The 23,170-nt window shown below is 44.6% G+C and overlaps 2 gene segments (V, D, J or C); both read left to right on the top strand.

The window, feature by feature from the left end:
- The first annotated feature begins 253 nt into the window (after nt 1–253).
- LOC119959636 lies at nt 254–4,573 on the top strand. The segment is given in 2 exon segments: nt 254–293; nt 4,191–4,573. Coding segments are annotated over 2 exon segments (423 nt in total).
- A 706-nt stretch (nt 4,574–5,279) lies between these two features.
- LOC119959661 lies at nt 5,280–22,146 on the top strand. The segment is given in 5 exon segments: nt 5,280–5,373; nt 17,740–18,039; nt 18,321–18,629; nt 19,256–19,564; nt 21,696–22,146. Coding segments are annotated over 5 exon segments (1,329 nt in total).
- The last annotated feature ends 1,024 nt before the right edge of the window (nt 22,147–23,170 follow it).

Below are 23,170 nucleotides of genomic sequence, written 5' to 3' on the forward strand. Positions count from 1 at the left end.
TATGTGTTAGGAACCAGTTCATGTAAGTACACTTTTGGTCTTACTGACTGGAAAGGCCACGCCATCATCAATAACATTATTAACCACACAGGGGGCCCTGATTGGACCCAAATATGGACCTCCTCGATGGTAACTAGCCTCACCTCCTATAATGGCACCTACTTCATTTGTGGCCATAAGGCTTACCCCTGGCTCCCCACTGACTGGGCAGGGTCGTGCTACTTGGGTTTCGTTGTTCCGGGTACTACACACTATGCCCAGCTCGAACATCATCCCCACTTTCGAGCCCAGAGGTCAGTACCACCGTGGGAGGTGGTGACTTCCCTCTTATGGCCCCAAATAGGCGCCATCTGGTCCCTCAAGAAGTACGCGCTCCTCCGCGACCTATTGGAACAGGTTGCAAATGACACCGCGGAGGGATTTAGTGAACTCAGTGCAGAGTTGGTAGCCGTACGAACGGTAGCCCTACAGAATCGCATGGCCCTGGATTATTTACTAGCCAAAGAAGGGGGGACCTGTGCTATCATAGGGACCGAATGTTGCACTTACATTCCAGACAGTTCAGAGAATATCACGCGTCTGGTAACCCATATCAGAGATGGAGTACAGCGCTTGCGACTCGCCGGTCAGGCTGACTGGTGGAGCTGGATGTGGTCCAATTCTTGGGCCACTTACCTATTCCATGGGCTCATTATCTTCGTTACCATCTGTTTGTTGCTCTGTATCATAGCTACAGGTGTGAAATGCCTATGCAACCGTTTGGGTGCCACTGCATTACCACAGATGCTTCAGAGATCCGCCCTAGACGAAAAAGAAAAACTGGTTCCACCTACCCCTGACCTATATGAGGAAGTGGCATCCTGCCGGACCCTAGTAGAGGAGGAGTACCTCCGCCTCGCTCTCATTTCCATCTAAAGTATCCTGAGTGTTATGTGATCAAGGAATGATCAAAGGGGGGAATGTAGAAGTGGATTTCATTTGGAACTTCGCTGATAGGGTTAATATAACAGTTCTGAAAAGCTCTGTGAAAGAGATGTCAACAGGTCAAGGGATGAAATAAAGGGAGCGTGTTCTGACCGGCATCTGTGAAAGCAGAGATGTCAGAAGGTTATGGGATGGAAAGAGGGGAGTGTGGCTTTGGTACTATTTAATGTTCTGACCGGCATCTGTGAAAGCAGAGATGTCAGAAGGTTATGGGATGGAAAGAGGGGAGTGTGGCTTTGGTACTATTTAATGTTCTGACCCGCATCTGTGAAAGCAGAGAGGTCAAAAAGTCAATGAATGGAATGAATGGGAAGCGTTACTTTATTGCAGAGATAGCACAATTAAGCTCGTTTGACCAGTTGAGACAAATAAACATTGAAATGTAAAAGGAATGGGCTTTGGAATGAGTTAAGCCAGATGGCCATGGGATACAAAAACCTTTATTAATAGTGACTTGTGCTAATGATTATGTCAAAAATAACCTCCCGACCTCGAAGAATAATTCCATATATGTACATGTTCTGGATCCTTGCCAAATCATAGGTGTATCTAGGAATTTAAGGGGACCACCCCTAAGCTGTAAAATGTATAAAAATACAGTCCTTATTCTGGGATTTTGGCACTTCTCGAAGGTGGTTACCCGACTGCTTAGAGATTTGTCCCAGCCGTAAATAAACGAATATTCGTTACTGACGTGTTCGAGTGTTTTACTTCTGGACTGACGATCAGATACGTGAAAGCGCAATTCACAGTGGAATATTAATTCAATTAATAAATCTGGAATACATAATAATGGTGACCATGAAATTCCCTCTGCTTTACCAATGAAGGAAATCTGACATCCCTCCCTGGTCTCACCTACATGAGGTTCCAGTCAGACAGCAACATGTCTGACTCTGGTTTAGCACACTGGGTTAAATCGTTGGCTTTTAAAGCAGGCCAGCAGCACGGTTCAATTCCAGTACCAGCCTCCCCGAACAGGCGCCGGAATGTGGCGACTAGGGGCTTTTCACAGTAACTTCATTGAAGCCTACTTGTGACAAAAAGCGATTTTCATTTCATTTCTTCAGATCCTTCTGAGCTGGCCCACTCAGTTCAACATCAAATAGGGACAGGAACACATGGTGGTCTTGCCAGTGAGTTCCACATTCCATGGAAGAATAAAGTGAAAAAAACATAAATATACATGTTTATCTATTACAAAATGTATCCCCTGTCTGACAGTCTGATTGTATTTCTATCCATCATCACAATGTTATGAGGTGTGGGAGAGATAGTCCAGCCGGCTAATGTTGCTAAGAGAGGCTAGAAAAGCTGGATAACTCTCATTTCCTTAGAGATGGGAACAGTTCAAATAAGTTCACAATCTAAAACATAAAATGATCTCAGTGCTGTTGCTGGGTAGATTGGTTTATAAATAGTCCTCATTGACAATGTTAAGAGTTTGAAGTTGGATTGCAGCCAAGCGGTCAGTACTGAGGAAACAGATATTTGAAAAAACATCCAGATGTTTCCTGTAAACAACATTGAACATTCGAGCCTCCCTGACTGCAGGCGGCTGGATTGCTGCCAAATACAGTGTGGGGCAGATTAACCTGAATATGAATGGACACAATGGGATTGATCCATTCAAACAATAAATGTTTAGTCGCACATGAAGTAAACGTTTTAAATAGTGTTCCATGCAAATAAATATATTCACTGAATGTTTTGTTCACAATGAGATTAAACACAATGGGCTAATAGTAAACGGACTAACTGCTATTTAATTTATATTAATTCTGTGTAAAGGTCACTCTAGCTATTAAAGTCCGTTTGTTAAGAGCCTAATGAAGTGAGAGTGAGTGGTGTTGATGGACCCAATCCACAAGGTCAATGAGATGACTTCAATTACAAAAAATAAAATAAAATAAATTAAAAATAAATAAACTGCATTTAATTCGCGGGGATTCCTAGAATATTCTCCGAATTCTTGATCTCCTTTAAATGGAGTCGTCTCTTATACCCGATTAATACCGTGTTATGTACAGTTTAATTTGTCTGGATTTCAATTGTTTAACAGTCCCCCTTATTGCTGCCAATGAATGGAGAATTGACCAGTTCATGACCTGCTTTAGTAGAGAATAAAACATTTATTCCTGTGATATTGTGTAACATGCAGCAAAGTCCTGATATCCTGTGTTCCCAACACCAGTGAATGTTAGACAGCCGATGGTCAATAAAATTAGCGGCAATGATTTGGATGCTAAAGGATAACTTTGCTGATCGCCGTGTCCGTTCTGATTCATTAACTTCTCTGTCAAAAGCTGGTGTGAATGTTATGTTTCGCTGTCAACTCACTGTTGCATTATCAGGCAAGCGGCTTCTTTACCGCTAATGTTCACAGGACTGTCTGAGGCTCAGGGGTAGTTCCAGAAATGTAAAGAGAGGCATTGTGTAATGTGAGGAGTTTCTTCTTGTCGACAGACCCACATTGTACAGTGATGGCCATCCGCACTGCAAATGTAATCACGTCATTCATTCCCTCATTTAGTTACATTTCGTCTGATGAATTATACTTTATTGTTGCAATGGGATAGAGTCCCGGAGTGTTGCAAATCTGACTGACAGGCGATTTGTTCCCTAATAATGTCATTTAATGTTTATGTTCATCCCTTTATATTGAAGTATAGGAATAAAGAGACTTAATATATAATGGAATTAGATTTTACATAGAGATGCTCAAATATAAATTTCCATTCGGATGAGGATAGACATTACAATGAATCCTTTCAGCCAAACAAATATACCGATACCGATCTAATGTCTTTTAAAAATAATATCCTATAGTAAATCTCTGGTTCCATTCTGTTGGGGGGTGGACGTGGATCCAGTCGCCGCCTCCATCAGGGAATCAATAGGCGGCGCCTGGAAAGCCGCCCCCTTCTGCCGGGTATTTAAATGCCGCTCACTGGGACCCGAATCCAACAGTCCGGGAGCTGGTTTGTTCACTGAGTTCCTGACACAACCATTTCCCCCAAATGACCAGAAGGATGAGGTGGGCCATTTCTCTCAGTTTGTTGCTGACTTTCTTATCCCGTGAGTAGTTTTTATTGTCCAAGTCTCTCACTGTTACTGTCTCAGTGTTTGTCTCTCTCTGGAATGTTCCAGAGTCACCAATCATTTCACCAGCATTAATCCTCGGGCTTTTTGATATATTTTTACAGGTGTCCAGTCGGATGTTGTGTTGACTCAGCCAGAGGCAGAGATCGAGCGTCCCGGAGGCTCCCTGAGACTGACCTGTAAAACCAGCGGCTTCGATCTTAACACCGCTTACATGCAGTGGGTCCGACGAGTTCCCGGACAGGGGCTGGAGTGGCTATTTCAGTATTATGGGTCATCCAGCAACCACTACGCCCCAGGAATTGAAAATCGATTCACTGCGTCCAAAGACACTTCAAACAACATCTTATCTTTGGCCATGCCGAACCTGAAGACCGAAGACACCGCCATCTATTACTGTGCAAGATGGACACAGCGAGAGGAACCAGGGCTGGACCCGCACAAAAACAGCTCGCGAGGAATACCTGCAACTTGCAACTTAACCTGAAGGTCAGTACTTGTTTCCAATATTATACTCATATCAGTGATCAGGATTAGACCGCAAGCTGCTTCTGAATAAGGAAACAGAGAAATGTTAACAGTAAAATCGAACAAACATAGATAAAATGGGTGAGAAATTCACTGTGGTTATATTTATTATTGATGGTTTCAGCAATTATAGACCTGGATATAATGTTCGACTTAATGTGTGTGATAGTTGGAGGAGGTTTGTGTTCATTAGATTTGCATACTATTGCACAAATTCTAAACTCGATCGGGACTAAACATCTATTTGAAGTGAATATTGAGCGGCAGGACTGAACAGAGAGTGAGTGTAGTTTTTGTGCGGGTGTCTGTCACTGTGACTACATAGGGTCACAATGCTGTGCACAGCGACATCCTCATACAAAAACCTCAGTGAAGGGCATTGCTCAGTTCTTTTGGCAATGCCATACCGGATTGTCCAAGAGAATGTGGCTTCAATTAAACAATATGTAGCAATATCATGGGCTTGTCAAACGTTAGAAAATACTTCCACTTTATTGTTGTTGATAGACCTGCCGAATGTACATAGAGGTTTTAAAAGTTTTCCAATCCGCTTTATCAATATAATACCCAGTACAGGCTGAAATAACTGCTTGGCAACTTCCTAAATCGTAAGAACCCGACTTTTGAGAGAGTAGTGAAATTAAATCTCTATATTTTACAGTTAGCAGTCTGCCGCAGTATTTGACACGCTATGTCTCACTGTGGCACCGTACGCCTTCAAAGACTGGGGACAGGGGACCATGGTGACGGTGACTGCAAGTAAGAACCATTCAATTATTGACCAACTGTTTTACTTCAGTCGTTGTTTTATATTTTTATCTATTTTTTTATAGAAATGTTTTTTATTGGGTTTTTGAACAAGGTATAATTACCGTTATGTACACAGGATAAGAAGCATATATATATACACATATATAGAAGAGAAGGGCACACCCAAACATACCAAAGAGAAGAAAATAGCACATAGTAAAAAAGAATACAATAAAAAATAAAATAGAATAACTGGTAGGGTATTGTGTACCAGGTCGTCAGCAGCAGCTAGATTCTGGATTGAGATTTGTTTGCCATATTTAATTTGATTGTATCGAAAAAGGCTGATACAATTATTCCGTTTCTTGATAAAAAGGTGCTGCTGAGGGATTCAGTCCCTGGTTGTTGTGGCTTGCTGTTTATTTGCTGAGGAGACTGTGCGGCCGTTTAAATATCGAACGTATGTTCAGCAATTTGGCATTTATATGACTTTTTAACTCAATGGTATCTAACGGCTGCAGGTTTTACCATCTACTGCTCAAGTGTTTGAAATTTAACCCAATATTAACAAAATATGACAAAGTTTCTCAATTAATTTATTGAACATATTCCGCTCATTCACAATGATGATGATATTATTCCATATTATATTTAGTTTAGCTATTCACTCTCTTGATGACAGGCGGATTTGATTGTTTTAAAACTGAAATGTTTTTGCTAAGTTACATTTTAAATTAATCTTCTTCTTCATTAAATGGGGTTCAGTCCCTCAGTGATGTGATTTGTGTTTTTCAGCTGAGCCAAGTGTGCGTCTGGGAAACTTTAAATCGGCAAAATGTGTGAAACCGTTTGACGTTTCTACATTGTTTCTGCATTGTTCCTGCATTGTTTAAACTCGGATACATTGAGCGGTTACACTTATTGTGATTGAATAAAAACAGTCTACGATTTTGAAACTGTTTGCCGCACGATTGTAGCAGAAAGCAGGGAGGCTGTTAGTGATTTTTTTTTAAATTTGAAGTGATAATTGCAAATTAAAATAAGCCAATGTTTATGACGCTCGTTCAGGACGTTGTTTGTTACTGCCATCACAATGTAGCGTTTTTGCAATGCTTACTCTCAGTGGCTGCAGTTTTTACCATCGACTGCAAACAAAATGTTTCAATATGTTTGAAATATGATATAATATTCATAGTGTGGTAAAGTTTCTATGATAATTAGTTCATCATGTTCCGCCACCTCAGAACCCTGTTGCTATTTATCCAGATTTCTGATTATCTCAACAATTTATACATTTGGTGGCGAGTTGGTTTGCTGTATTCGATATTGAGATGTTTTTGAAATGTTACGTTTGATTCTGTTGAATGCAGAATCGCGCTGCTTCTCCATGAAACGGATTTAAGTCCCTCAGTGATGGGTTTTCGAGTTTTCCTGCTGAGGAGATTGAATAAGTAAAATTTGTGAAACAGATTGTCATTTCTGCATTTAACGTGGTGAAATATAACCCATTATGAATAAAATGTGGTAATGGTTCAATATTAATTTGTTGTACATATTCTACCTCCACATAATGCTAGTGCTGTTATTTCAGATTTATATTTAGTTGGATAATTCGTGCATTTGGTGACGGGCTGCATTCTATACTGAGAATTGCTTACAATGTTAAATTTGATTGTGTTCAATGTAGAATTGAGCTGCTTCTCCATGAGACGGATTTCAGTTCCTCAGTGATGTGATTAAGTGTTTTTCTGCTGATGACATTGTGTGGTCTTGGTGACTTTGAATGTTTAACATTTGTGAAAGGTTTTGGCTTTTCCGCATTGTTGCTGCATTGTTTAAACTGGGTGACACTGAGCGGTTACACGCTTCCTGGTTGAAAGCAAAATAGTTTGAAAATTCTTGACGCAGGATTGTAGGCAGAAAACTGGCAGGTGGGAAATGAAGAAAGGAATTCAAGATACGTTAGAGCATTTTAAAAATTTGCTGCCATTTACAGATTGAACTAAATCGTGGTTTACAACGCTCATTCAGTCCACAATTCGTTGCTGCAATACAAATTAGTAATGAACAAGTTTGCAAATTGGATATGGAATTAATATAATTCAAATAATAACTCGGTAATATAACTTCATATTAATTAAATATGTTTGATATTAATATCGTTGATCACCTTTCATCACTCTGTTGTACACTGCACACAATTAACATGACCCAAAATGTTTATAGGCTGGGAACATTTTTGATTATGTCTGAAACTATTTCAATAATAAGATACTGATTCCTCAGAAATAATTTAAATTAATTTTCATATCACTAATTGCCTTTGCATTGAATTAAATAAGAGCTTTCCATTGCAGTTTGGAAACAATTGCATTCCGTTATTATATTATTTCTGTTCAGCTGCAACAATATGATTCCTTCAATTCAATTTGTACTTGAATAGCGAGATAATTGGGACTAATCTAATTTTAACCAGTTTACGCAGAAGTGCAAGTCACAGGCGGTCAATGAATTGTTCATATGATTTTAATTGTATTGTAGGAAGGTTTAGGCTGCAAATAACTAGAGATTGGAAAGTAAAAGCTTGAATGTCAAATAGATTAATTTAATTACAAACGATTAACATTAGTTTTACGTTTAACAATAGCATCCTGCCTCCCATAGCTGTGCTGTACACAGAATATAACTATTGCAAGAACAGACTATAGAAGAACTGCTTATATTTTAGCTTTATGCTAATTTTTTATTAAATGCTAAATTGAACAAAAATCTCGACTCCATTTTCTCTTTCTGTTTCAGTGTTGCAGAGAATCTGAATGAAATGTTCTCATTAAGTTTCACACCGATTAATTTGGATCTTCTTTAATTAAACAATATGTTTAATAATTTAGTCACAGGTATTGTCTGAGTTGTTAAATCTAGTAGTAGCACGTTTGTTGATGACAAACTGCCAGGGACCTTATAATAATACACACATATATGTATATAGATAGAGTTTCAGATTTATCAATGCGTTCAAACTATGCACAGTTTACACTTTAGTGGATTAAAACAGGGCAGTGGGAGTAAATAAAAAAGTAAATTATTAAAATGTTATTAGAGTTTAGTAAAAGTAATATAAATATCTGAATATTTCCCTCAGTAATTTCCAATTTATTGTTTAACAATGTTGAAGTGTTGGGTTATTTTAATTTAACCCCAATTAATTCATAGGTTTCAAGTTAAAAGCAATGTTTGGATTATGGAAAACTATTTTTAGTTTTATTTATTACATAAAACAAATCATCTGACAGAAGAACTAACTAACTGACAGTTGACAATAACTTGCAATGTAATATTAGTGCGAATTAATTCAGCATAATTAATCTCTTACAATTGAGTTGTATACTGCTGTGCAACATATCAAAAATTTTAAAGAATTTAAATAGTATCTGAAATGAATTGAGGAAGCAACAAATTTGTTTACTTCGCTGTGTTCAGTTCAGTGTGTTACACCTTGATTACTTAGCTGATTTTATTTAATTATGAATGTAGATTATATCAGTGGGCAATCTCTCACACATGCTCTCTCTCTCTTTCTCTCTCTCACTCCCACACACAATGTTACACACACGAAATGTGTCTCATATTTTCATTCTCTCTCGCAGTGTCTCTGCAACAGGAATACTCTCACACGCACTCTCTCTCTCACACACATGTACACTATTTCTCTCTGCGTTTCACACATTAACTCTCGCTTACAGGTTCTCTCACACGCACATTATTTCGTACACGTCTCTCACACACACTCCCTCACACGCACTCTTATACAGTCTCTCCCTCTCACACAGACACACACTGTGACTATCGCTGTCTCTCACACACACTATGACTATCGCTGTGTTAATTAACGCACAGACATGCATACATTCGCTTACACGTCTCTCACACGCAACAAAATAACTCACATACAAATACATACTCTCTCACGCACACGAAAACACTCTCACAGACACGCTCTCTCAAATATACATGTCTCTTCCTCTCAAACACACGCCCACTGTCACATGCGCACTTCCTCACATGCTCTCTCAGACTCGCGTACTCACTCACACACCGCTACTATTTCCCTCTGACGCGCGTTTTCTCTACCTCTCACAGACATTCTTTCATATTCTATCTCTCTCCCTCCTTCTCTCTGACACACACATTATCTCTCTCTCACATGCACGCCCTCTTTCACAAAATCTCTCAAATATATCTCCTCTCTCACACACACGTAAACTCGCTCACGCAAAACACTCTCTCATGCATACATTATTTCTCTCTCCCTCTCACATACACCTTCTCTCTATTTGAAACACAGTCTGAAGCACACACACACACTCTCTCTCTCACTCACACATACATACACAATTGCTTTTCAAGCACAGATAGCCCCTATCTCACACAATCTTCCTGACACACTGCCTCGCACACACATGGACACACACTCGCAAACACCGATCTCTCATTTCTCTCTCTCTACCAAGATTCCTCTCGCACACGCATACACAAACCATCATGTCTCTCTCACAGCCACATTTCCTCACATGCTTTCTTTCTCTCCCATGAACACTGTCACATGCTCTCTCTCCATCCCTCCCTCTCTCTCACCCACAAACACAATCTCTTTCACACACGCACTCTCTCACACAGTCTCTTACACACACATACTTCTTTTCTCACACTCGCGCACATACACACTCGCACATAGAATCTCGCACTCACACAACCTATATATTTATCATACTCCCTCAATTGCACACCCTCTCTCACACAAATAAATACTCTCCGACATAATGTATCTCTCAAACTCATTATCTCACTCAAACACACGCACGCACTTAAGCATACACTCTCTCACACATTCTCTATCAGACACACACACAATCGAGATCTCCCATGAACACAAATGGGCTCTCTTTCATAGACATACTCTCATATTCTCTCTACTCACCCACATTTTCTCACACACGCTATCTCTATCACACGCACACACTCCCTTTTGCACACTGTCTCACACAAACACATTGCCTCTTTGCCGTATTCACGCACACATACCTGTCACTTACACACATCCATTCGGACACACTCTCATGCAGAAACTGTCTCTCGTGCACACTATTCCACTCTCACATACACATTTTTCACAGACACATACACACATACTTTCTCTCCACACATGCACGCACTCTCTCTCACGTGCAGTCTCTCGGAAGCACAGGCACAAACAGGCACACACACACTTACTCTGACCTAAACTCATACTCCCTCTCAGGGGAGACTGACTGGCCTGAACTCCAGGCATACTTTTAACGAGTGTTGCATCAAAGAGCATGGTAGCAGTGTTGCTTCACAGCGCCAAGGTCCCAAGTTCGATTCCCGGCTTGGCTCACTGTCTGTGCGGAGTCTGAGTCTGCATGTTCTCCCCGTGTCTGTGTGGGTTTCCTCTGGGTCCTCCTGTTTCCTCCCACAAGTCCCGAAAGAAGTGCTGTTAGGTGATTTGGACATTCTGAATTCTCCCTCTGTGTACCCGAACAGGCACCAGAATGTGGCGACGAGGGGCTTTTCACAGAACCTTCATTGCAGTGTTAACGTAAGCCTACTTGTGGCAATAAAGGTCATGGGAAAATAACTGCATTCAAGGGGGATCAGGGAGAACACTGCACTGGTGGAATCACACCTGGCAGAAAGGAAGATGGTTGGGTTGTTGGAGGACAATCATCCAAGACATCATTGCAGCAGTTCCTCAGTGCAGTGTCCTGGGCCCTAGCATCTTCCACTGCGTCACCAATGACCTTCCTTCCGTTATCCGATCAGAAGTGGGGATCTTCGTTGATGAATGCACGATGTTCAGCACCATTTTCGACTCTGCAGATAATGAAGCAGTCCATGTCCAAATGCAACAAGCCGATATCATTCGTTGGGCTGAAAAGTGGGAAGATTTGCGTCACACAAGTGCCAGTCAATGGCTATGTTCGACAAGAAAGGATCTAACCAAAACCCATTGACATTCAATAGCATTTCCATCGCTGAAATACCACTATCAACACCCTGGGAGTTAAGATTGACCAGAAACTGAGCAGGTCAGAAGCTAGGAATCCTGTGGAGCAAAACTCACTTTCTGATACCCGAAAGCATGTCCACCATCTGCAAGGTGCTATTCAGGAGTGTGGTGGAATACTCTCTACTAGCCTGGAGAAGGGTAATCCCAATAGCATTCAAGCCGCTCAAAATCATCCAGGACACAATAGCCTGTTTGATTCGCAAGCCGTTAACAGGTATTCACTCCCGCCACGACTGACGAACAGTGGCTGCAGTGTGTACCATCTGCAACATGCACTGCAGAAACTCATTAAGGCTTCTTGGGCAGTGCTTTCCCAGCCCACGACACCTACCATCTCAACAAGGACAACAGATATATTGCAGCACAATCTCCTGGAAATTCACCTCCAAGCCACCCATCCTGACTCAGATATACATCACCGTCCCTCACTGTCGCTGAGGGGCTGGTTTAGCTCACTGGGCTAAATCGCTGGCTTTTAAAGCAGACCAAGCAGGCCAGCAGCACAGTTCGATCCCCGTACCAGCCTCCCCGGACAGGCGACGGAATGTGGTGACTAGGGGCTTTTCACAGTAACTTCATTTGTAGCCTACTCGTGACAATAAGCGATTTTCATTTTTTTTCATTTCAACTTCCTGGAACTGCCTCCCGAACAGGATGTTTGGTATGACCACACCACAGGCGCTGCACTGGTCGAAGGCAGTTGATTTCAGACTTCTCAGGGTCAATTAGGGATGGGAAATATATCCTGGGCTAGCCAGAGAGGCCTACATCACAAAACTGAACATTTGAAAACATTTTCTCTCTGACACAATATTACAATTATTTTTTGGGCTGAAAATACCCATTTGCAAAGCAAATGCATGAAGCTGCAGGAATCGTTATTGTTCCAGTGTTAATGGTTCTGTGCAAAATGAAATTACACCCGTATATATAGGGAGAAACTCCATGTGTTGCACCGGACACAAAAACACAACAAATAACCAGGGAACGAGCCGAAACCACGGTCCCAAGGGTCGCCAAAAATGGTGTAAACTTGGTGCAAAATGTTTGTGCAGCCCATTTCTTGTATCTTTTCCTTCCAGCCGCCTCAGATATCTTGTTTGTGCACCAAACCGGATTTCTTAAAGAAAGGCACCAGCATTAAACCAGTTCGCCAGTGATCTACACTGCTGTCTGACTGTACACAGCCGGTGTTACTGAAAGTATTAAAGCAGCTGCCCAGTGATCTACACTGCTGTCTGACTGTACACAGCCGGTGTTACTGAAAGCATTAAAGCAGCTGCCCAGTGATCTACACTGCTGTCTGACTGTACACAGCCGGTGTTACTGAAAGTATTAAAGCAGCTGCCCAGTGATCTACACTTCTGTCTGACTGTATACAGCCGGTGTTACTGACAGTATTAAAGCAGGTGCCCAGTGATCTACACTGCTGTCTGACTGTACACAGCCCGTGTTACTGAAAGCTGATCAATGTGGAGAATCAGGACAGGATCGATGGAGAGGAAGAGGGGGAGGTGGGGGTGGTGGAGTCGAATGGAGGAGCCCCCAGCTCGGCTGTGGACAACAGGCAACAGAGAGCTGAGCCTGTACGAAATATCATCCGGAGAAATACCGTCTGGGAGAGTGTGTCAGGGAGTGTGGCTGGGAGCACCTGGGAATGATCACTTACTCACATTCACTCGCTCGCTCTCACTACCTATTCTCACTCATTCACTTACCCTCCCTCACTCACCATACTCTCGGTCACTCATTGACCCTCTCTCCCCCAACCTCACACCCACCCTCACTCACATACCCTCACACCCACCTTCACTCACCCACCCTCACTCATCCACCCTCATTGCCTGTCCCACCCTCACTCACCACCCTCTCTGATCCACCGTCACACCAAACCTCACTCACTCTTGAACACTCACTCAACCGTACTCACACTTATGCATGCTCACTCACCCACCCTCCCTGACACACTCGCACTCACCCACCCTCCCTGACACACTCGCACTCACTCACCCTCCCTGACACACTCTAATTCACCCACCCTCCCGGACACACACACATCACCCACACTCCCTGACACACTCTCACTCACACACCCTCCCTGACACACACACACACTCACCAACCTTTCCTGACACACTCTCACTCACCCACCCTCACTCGCACACCCTCATACATACACTCATCCTCATTCAACATCACTCACCCTTATTGTCTTACCCTTACTCCCCCAAACTCACTTATTCACACACTCTCACTCACCCTCCCTCACTCACCCACCTTGATTCACTCACCCTCACTCACTCATCCTGAAACACCCACCCACCCTCATCCATCATCACTCACCTACCCTCACAACCACCCTCACTCACCTACTCTTACTTACCCACCCTCACTCACCCACCCTCCCTGATCCACCGTCACACCAAACCTCACTCACTCTTGAACACTACTCAACCGTACTCACACTTACGCACGCTCACTCACCCACCCTCCCTGACACACTCCTACTCACCCACCCTCCCTGACACACTTTGACTACTCACCCTGACACACTCTCACTCACCCACCCTCCCTGACACACTCTCATTCACCCACCCTCCCAGACATACACACTATCACTCACCCACCCTCCCTGACACACTCTCACTCACCCACCCTCCCTTACACACTCTCACTCACCCACCCTCCCTGGCACACCTTCACTCACCCACCCTTACTCACCCACCCTCACTCACCCACCCTCCCTGACACACACACACATCCACGCCCCCGACACACTCTCTCTCACCCACCCTCCCTGGCACACTCTCACTCACACACCCTCCCTGACACACTCTCACTCACCCACCCTCACTCGCACATCCTCATCCACCATCACTCACCCTTATTGTCTTACCCTTACTCCCCCAACCTCACTCTCATTCACACACTCTCACTCACTCTCCCTCACTCACCCACCTTGATTCACTACCTTCACTCACTCACCCACCCTCACTTATTCTCACACACCCTCATTCAATAATCCACACTCACTCACACATTCTCACTCATCCTCATCGAACTACCATCACCCACACTCACTCACCCTCTAAGTCATCATCACTCCCCCTGTCCTCCCTCACACGTCTACCCTGACATATTTCACCCTCACTCACATAGCCTCACTCATTCACTCTCACTTACAAAGACTCGCACCTACCCTCTTTCACGCGCCTTCACTCACAGAATCTCACTCACACACCCTCACTCACAGTCATACACCCTTACTCAGCCACCCTCACCGGACGCACTAACTATCACTCACCCTCATTTATTAACTCACCCTCACTCACCCTCACTCACCTACACTCACTCTCTCACTCTCATTCACGCACCCTAATTTACCCTCGCTCACCCCCCACACTCATTCACTCACACACCCATCCCCTCACTCACACTCAATCAACCACCATCACTCACACACCCTCACTCACCCACCCACTAATTCTCAATGATGCACCTCGCTCACTTAGACACTCCCATTCACCCTCACTCACCCGCACTCACTCATTCATCCTTCCTCATTCACCTTCCCTCATTCACCCTCACTCACCCAACCTCACGCACCCACACTCACTGACTCCCCCTCATTCATTCACCACTCAATTCACTCGCCGGCAGTCAACCCCCTCACTCACCCACCTCACACCCACCCTCAGTCACCCACCCTCACTCTCTCACCCTCACTCACTCACCCTCACTCATGCTCACTACAGAATCTCACTCACCCAGCATCACTCATTTTCTGCGTCTCACTCACTCTCTCTCACCCACCCTGACTGATTCTTCCTCGGTGACACAGCGTCACCCATTTACCCTCACTCAGTCAGTCACCCTGATCTGCCACTCATCAACACTCATATATCCTCAATCACCAAACTCACTCACCCACACTCACTCTCCTACCCTCACTCAGTTGCTCACTCATCCTCTCTCACTCTCCTACCCTCACTCAGTTACTCACTCACCCGCACTCACTCTCCTACCCTCACTCAGTTACTCACTCTCCCACACTCACTCTCCTACCCTCACTCAGTTACTCACTCACCCGCACTCACTCTCCTACCCTCACTCAGTTGCTCACTCACCCGCACTCACTCTCCTACCCTCATTCAGTTACTCACTCACCCACACTCACTCTCCTACCCTCACTCAGTTACTCACTCATCCTCTCTCACTCATGCTCAGGAAATGGGCAAGGGAGCGTCTGCAGCGAGAGAGGAATAGAGAACTGGGGCGAAACTGATGATGATGGCGGCCGAATGTGGCTGCAAAACACGGGATTGCCGGGAGCCGGAGGAAAGTGTAGACAGCTGGGGGAAGGAGCAGAGAGCTGGGGCAAAGTGTAGACAGCCGGAGGAAAGTGTAGAGAGCCGGAAGAAAGGCGCCGGAGCCAAGAGAAGGCGCCGGGGCGAGGGAGAAGAGCAAAGAGGCGGCGAAAAGACAAAGTTGGGGGGGAAAGCACAGAGATGTAGCGGAAAGGGCTGAGATTCGGGGGAACGCACAGAGAACTGGAAAGAATCAGAGAGAGCAAGGGAAAGGTGCAGGCAGAGAGCTGGGGGAGGGAGCAGAGAGCCGGGGGGTGGGGGGGGGGGGGGTGCAGGGAGCCGGGGGAAGGTGCATAGAGCCTGGGGAAGGAGCAGAGAGCCGAGGGAAGGCGCAGAGAGCCGAGGGAAGGCGCAGAGAGCCGGGGGGGGGAGGCGCAGAGAGCCTGGGGAAGGAGCAGAGAGCCGAGGGAAGGCGCAGAGAGCCGGGGGGAGGCGCAGAGAGCCGGGGGAAGGGGCAGGGAGCCGGGGGAAGGGGCAGAGAGCCGGGGAGAGGAGCAGATATCCGGGGTAAGGAGCTCAGAGCCGGGAGAAGTGTAGAGAGCCGGGAGAGTGCATAGAACCGGAAGAAAGTCCATGGAGTGGGCGATAAGCGATAAGAAACGGGGTAAAGCGCACAGTGCTGGCGAAAAGCTCAAAGGGCCGCAGAAAGTGCCAGGGACCGGGAAAAGCCCAAATAACTGGGAAAGGTGCAGCGCACATGGGCAAAACACAAAGAGCCGGAAAAAAATGCAGAGTCGAGGGAAATTGCAGAGAACCGTGGAAAAGAGTAGAGAGCCGTGGAAAAGAGCAGAGAACTGCAAGAAAGTGAAGGGAGCGGGCGAATGGTGCAGAGATCCACCGGGAACCGCAGAGAGATGGGGGAACACACAGGGAGCGCGGAGTGCGGGGGGATTGCAGACAGCCCGGTCAGTGACAGGAGGAATGTGGAGTTAACATCACAATCAGCACAGCCAGGATCTTATTGAATGAGGGAGGAGGCTCGACGGACCGAATGGCCGCCTCCCGCTGTTAATGTGCATGGTCCTAAAATTAGAGAATGTTGCGCTTACTCAAATTTAGAGATTTGTTGTAATTACATAAATGTGCATTCCGACGGTATTATTCAAGCAAAGTCACTAACTATTCGATGCTTTGGGTAGTGGTGGTAGTGACTTGGAGAGAGGAGGAGGCATCAGTCAGTTTGAACAAAGGGAATTTCCCAAAACTGCGATGGTACAAATGAAGAGACAACTTCTTTATCACAAAGTGCTGTTGATGGTGACGTACAGAGCTCAGTTAGCTGGATTGTGACGTACACAGCTCAGTTAGCTCGATTGTGACGTGCACAGCTCAGTCTGCTGGATTGTGACGTACACAGTTCAGTTAGCTGGATTGTGACGTACACAGCTCAGTTAGTTGGATTGTGACGTACACAGCTCAGTTCGCTGGGCGGCTGGTTCGTGATAAAGATCAATCCCAACAGCGCGGGTCCAATTGTGGTACCGGTGAGGTTGTTCAAAAATACCCCCATTCTCAACTTTGCCCCTCGGCTGATGTGTGGTGACCCTCAGGTTAAATCACCACCAGTCAGCTTTCAGAACGAGAGCAGTCTCCGGGATTATGGCGACATTTACATTTTATTTTACATGGTGCCGAAATAATGGGGGAAACTCTCTGCTCCTCTCTTTCAATCCAATGAAAGTTACACCATTCAGATTACATCAAAGTGTGTTTTTTTTCGATAGAGATGGAGAGAGATGTGAGTTTCTAAAGAGGGGACAAAAAGTAGGTGATTCCCAACGATAGAACTGATAGAAGATTCAATGTGGATGTAGGATTTAATCGGTGAATGTTAGGATAAACTCATAGTTCTTGTCAAATTATGAAATGTTTGGTTACTTATAAATCACGAATACCAGAATCTAACTTGTTCTCTCCCAGCGGCACCGTCTCCGCCCACTCTCTACAGCCTGGTCTCCTCCTGTCAGCAACACAACACCGACGGCTCCGTGACCTACGGCTGTTTGGCGATGGACTACTCCCCAGAAATCACCAGCCTTACCTGGAAGAAAGATGGGCAGCTGATCACCACTGGAGTTAAGAAATATCCGTCAGTGAGAAACAAGAAGGGAATCTACACCCTGAGCAGCCAGTTAACCATCACCGAGTCAGAGGGGGGATGCAGCAAAATCAGCTGCGAGGTTCGACATAGCGGCTCAGACAAGAGCATTGGAATGACATGTAAGTGTTGTGGAGTCTGTGAGAAACAGAAACCTATGATTATCTTGTATAGGGTCTTGGATACAACTCATTTGTAATACTCTGCATAGTCCTGATCCCTGGCGCCGGAATGTGGCGACTAGGGGTTTTTCACAGTAACTTCATTTGAAGCCTACTCGTGACAATAAGCGATTTTCATTTCATTTCATTTCATTATTGACTACAAACGTTTTTTAAAGCATATGAACTCATTTTGTTTATCAATTTCTTCTGCAAGAAATATCTAATTGTGTTTCTTGAAGGTCCCAGAATTTATGCTCCAAATGTTCTCCTCACCGTGAGTTCCAGTGAAGAAATCACAAGAAAGAAATTTGCAACCATGGTCTGTTCAATTAACGATTTCCGTCCAAAGTCAATGACAACGAAGTGGCTGAAGAATGGACAACCCATGGGTTCAGGAATTCTCACCTCTCCCGCCTGTGAAGTGAACGGGAACTTCTCGGCGAGCAGTCGGCTGACACTCTCCGCTGGGGAATGGTTCAGCAAAGCGGTCTATACCTGCCAGGTCACTCATCAAGAGGTCACCCAAAGTCACAACGTCACCGCGTCTGGTAAGAGGCACAAACAGAGGAAACAATAAATCATCCTGCACTCTGTTGTTAATCCAAATCAGGAATTTACTGAAGTTAGTGCAAAGCACAGAATAACTTCTAATTTACTGGCATGTAGTTTGTGTTTCATTCTGATGTAAGAGATGCATTTGGATTGCTCACCATTCAGGATTTGATCAGTATAGAAATAAATGTTTCCTCTAATTTGAATTCATTTAGTAAGTGAGGTGGACTTGATGTCAGCTTTATCCTGAGATAGCTGATTATATTTGAGAGGCAGTGGGTGTCTGGAACCACTTTACTGAAATCAGCTCGGGACGAAAGTGTTGCAAAGTCCATCCAACTTATTTATAAATCAGCCTTCGGTATTAGGTTTCTGAGATCAGGACTATAATATTTGTATTGGGAATGCTGCAATACTGATTCATGAGAATGGTATCGGGGTTGACTGTATTTTACAATGAGAATAGTTTATTCTGACCAAACTGGTTTTCCATTGTGTATAGAAGATTAACGGCGATCTTTAGAAGTTGCTTTGTTCCCAGTTGGAGAGCGAATGCTGAATTTTGTTGTCCTCATTCTGAAGATGAAAGTTGTGTTCATTTCCACTTTTTTTTCAATCACAGATCCTTCCGTTTGCACTGTTGCCTCAGTAACAATACTGCCACCGCCAATAGAACAGGTCTTACTGGAGGCGACTGTAACCTTAACCTGCGTCATTTCGAATGCTCCTTATGGAGTCAACGTGTCCTGGAGTGAAGCGAAGAAGCCGCTGAAATCAAAGATTGCCGACCAGCCTGGGGCAGATACTGAGAGCGTGGTCAGCAAATTAAACATCTCGACACAAGCCTGGCTGAGTGGGGCTGTGTTTGACTGTGTGGCGAGCCATCAGGACCTGCCAACTCCTTTAAGAATTTCAATTCACAAAAAAATAGGTGAGCGGTGAGACTGAAGCAATAAGTGAGTCACTGTGTCTATTTCTAGTGTCAGTGCAGCGGTCAGTATTTAGCATTCAGTGTATTTATGGTCCATACTGATTGGTAATTCCACTAACGAAATACTCTGGGCGTTTAGCGTTTAAGGGGGAAATAGATATGCAGATGAATGAACAATGAAACCCAACAGTGATATTGGGTTTAGATGGAGCAAGACCATAGACCAGAAGACTTAGGATCAGATGTAGGCCATTGGGCCCATCAACACTGATCCAGCCTTCAGTGAGATCCTGACTGATCTGCTGTGATGATCTTACCTCCTCTTTCCCGCCTTATCCCCATATCGCTTGACGTCTTTACTCATTTAAAATGTGTCTCTCTCAACCTTGAACATACTGAACAACCCAGAATCTACAGCCCCCAGCGTTAAATAATTCCACAGCTTCACTACCCTCTGAGAGAGGAAATTCCTTCTCATCTCTGTGTTAATGGGCGAACCCTCATTTTGTGATCCTGCACTCTGCTCCTAGACCCTCCCACAGGGGAAAACAACCCATCAGCGTTTATCCTACGAAGCTCCCTGAGAATCTAAATGAAAATCACTTATTGTCACGAGTAGGCTTCAATGAAGTTACTGTGAAAAGCCCCTTCTCGCCACATTCCGGCACTTGTTCGGGGAGGCTGTTACGGGAATCGAACCATGAACCATGATCGAAGGCCTGCTTTGATCTGCTTTCAAAGCCAGCGATTTAGCCCAGTGGGCTAAACAGCCCCCATTAGTACAGGCCCAACCTTAATACCCTCTCCCCATAAGAAAATCCCTCCATACTCGGGATCAACCTCATGATCCTTCTCTGGACTGCCTTCAAAACCAATCTGTCTTCCTTAGATAAGGGAAACAAAACTATTCAAAGTGTATCAGGTGTAGTCTAACTAAATAATAATAATGATGTGGAGATGCCGGCGTTGGACTGGGGTGAGCACATTAAGAAGTCTGCCAGCACCAGGTTAAAGTCTAACAGATTTGTTTCAAACACTAGCTTTCGGAACACTGCTCCTTCCTCAAGTGAATGAGGAAGGAGCAGTTCTCCGAAAGCTAGTGTTTGAAACAAACTTGTTGGACTTTAACCTGGTGCTGTAAAAATAATAATCGCTATTGTCACAAGTAGGCTTCAATGAAGTTACTGTGAAAAGCCCCCAGTCGCCACATTCTGGCACCTGTTTGGGGAGGCCTGTACGGGAAGGCCTTGCATAGTTTTAGCTCGACTTTCCCATGTTTATATTCTATTCCCTATGAAATAAATGTCAACATTCGATTTGTCTTCCATATTACCTGCAGAACTTGCGTTTTGTGGTTTCAGCACGAGGACCCCCAATTCCCCCGTTACTTCAGCTTTCTGCAGGCTTTCTCTATCTAAATAATATTCCGTTATGTTCTTCCTCCTACCAAAGTGGCTAACCTCACATTTTCGAATATTATGTTCCATCTGCGAAGTTTTTGCTCAGTAACTTAAGCTGTCTCTGTCCCTCTCTCGATTTTCTGTAATCCTCACCATTTTCTATATTTGTATCTCCAGCCATGGCAATAGTACATCCACTTATTAAACACAGTTTTAAAATTCCTGTATATTACATCTACTGGTCCCCCTCTCTAGCCTTCTCGTTATCACCTCAAAGAATTGCAATAAATTGTCAGGCATGATTTACCCTTCACGAAGCCGTGCAGACCCTGCTTGATTATATTCTGTCTGCTTAAATGCTCAGCTAATAAGGTCGCTGGCCTATAGTGCCCTGTTTTTGACTCCCTTCCTTTTGGCAGTTTTCCAATCCTCTGGGAGTGAGGTGGGAGGAGCCTAGTGTGGAGTTTATACACCAGCACAGAACAGTTGGGCCGAATGGCCTGTTTCCCTGCTGTACACTTTCTGAAACTTTCGAATCCAATATCCGTAAATTCTCAGGGAAAAGGATTGTGTCCACCTCTGCTCCGAGCTGGGAAACCGGACAGATCCCAAAGTGGAAAATGGAAACCTTTAAAATCCAACACAAAACACATTTCTCTCACATCTAACCCGCGGTTCGATTGTCTCCGGAATTCCCCATTTTATTGACATTTATTGTACATTTTCTGCAGATCCCAACCCGCGGGAACCGTCCGTCTCTGTCCTCCTGCCCTCGGCTGAAGACGTCTCCGCTCAGAGATTCGTCTCCCTCAGCTGCTTAGTGAGAGGTTTCTCCCCCCGAGAGATCTTCGTCAAGTGGACCGTCAATGACAAGCCGGTGAATCCCGGCAACTACAAGAACACCGAGGTGATGGCGGAGAACGGCAATAGCTCCTTCTTCATGTACAGCCTGTTATCCATTGCAGCGGAGGAGTGGGCCAGCGGCGCTTCTTACTCCTGTGTGGTGGGACATGAAGCCATCCCCTTGAAGATCATCAACAGAACGGTTGATAAATCCAGCGGTAAACCCAGTTTTGTGAACATTTCCCTCGCTCTGATGGACACCGTTAATTCATGTCAATGAGAATCTATTGGTTATATTTTGAACTAAAATAAAAATAATAAAGGTTTTTTTTCCTCCAATTATGATTTAAATACACAGCCGCTTAATTAATGGCGCTTCCACTTTGCTGATATTAGATCTGTTCAATGAGACCCGGATTTCTTCAGGTCTCGGCCCCAAGTCTGATACAACCAGAGCTCCCAGCTCAGATACCCCTGGGTTAGAGACAGAGTAAAACTCATTCATTCCAGGATTCAGCAAAATATCTTCATTGACTTTCCTCCAGCTGAGGAGAAATCGGACAATTCCCCATTTCAGACAAACAAACCCATCACATTTAGATATCGGTGTTCCTGCTTCTCTCATTGTCCATCCCTTTAAAATTAGTGTCAGCTTTAAATTGCTGCATCACACCCACTGAGAACTGAATTGAGGGTCACACAGAAACATGGACCAGCAATTGCCCATCAAAGAGAGGGGAAAGGGAAATGATTAACCCACTCACTGTACCCCCACTCTCCCAACAGAGAGAGTGGGAGGGCCTTTAGTTAATCCATTACACCCCTACTTTCCCAACAGAGAGAGGAGGAGGGGCTTTCCTTTATCCTCTATGTGCTCACTTCCTCAAAAGAGAGAGAGGGGAGGGGAATTATTTAATCCACTGTACCCCCACTTCACCAACAGAGAGAGGCGGGGGGCCTTTAGTTAATCCATAGTACGCGACTTCCACAAAAAGTTACCCCCACTCTCCCCACAGAGAGAGGCGGAGGGCCTTTAGTTAATGCACTGTACCCCCACTCTCCCCACAGAGAGAGGAGGAGGATCTTTAGTTAATCCACTATACCCCTACTTCCCCAACAGAGAGAGGGGGAGGGCCTTTTGTTCGTCCACTGTACACCTACTTTCCCAACAGAGAGATGGGGAGGGGCATTCCTTTATCCTCTGTGTGCTCACTTCCTCAAAATCAGAGCGGGGAGGGAAATTCGTTAATCCACTGTACCCCTACTTTCCCAACAGAGAGAGGAGGAAGGGGCAGTAGTTAATCCACTCTGTCCCCATTTACCCAAAAAAGAGAGGGGAAGAGGCATTCGGAAATGCCCTGCA

The sequence above is a fragment of the Scyliorhinus canicula genome, unplaced genomic scaffold, assembly GCF_902713615.1.
Source record: "Scyliorhinus canicula unplaced genomic scaffold, sScyCan1.1, whole genome shotgun sequence".
Taxonomy (NCBI): domain Eukaryota; kingdom Metazoa; phylum Chordata; class Chondrichthyes; order Carcharhiniformes; family Scyliorhinidae; genus Scyliorhinus; species Scyliorhinus canicula.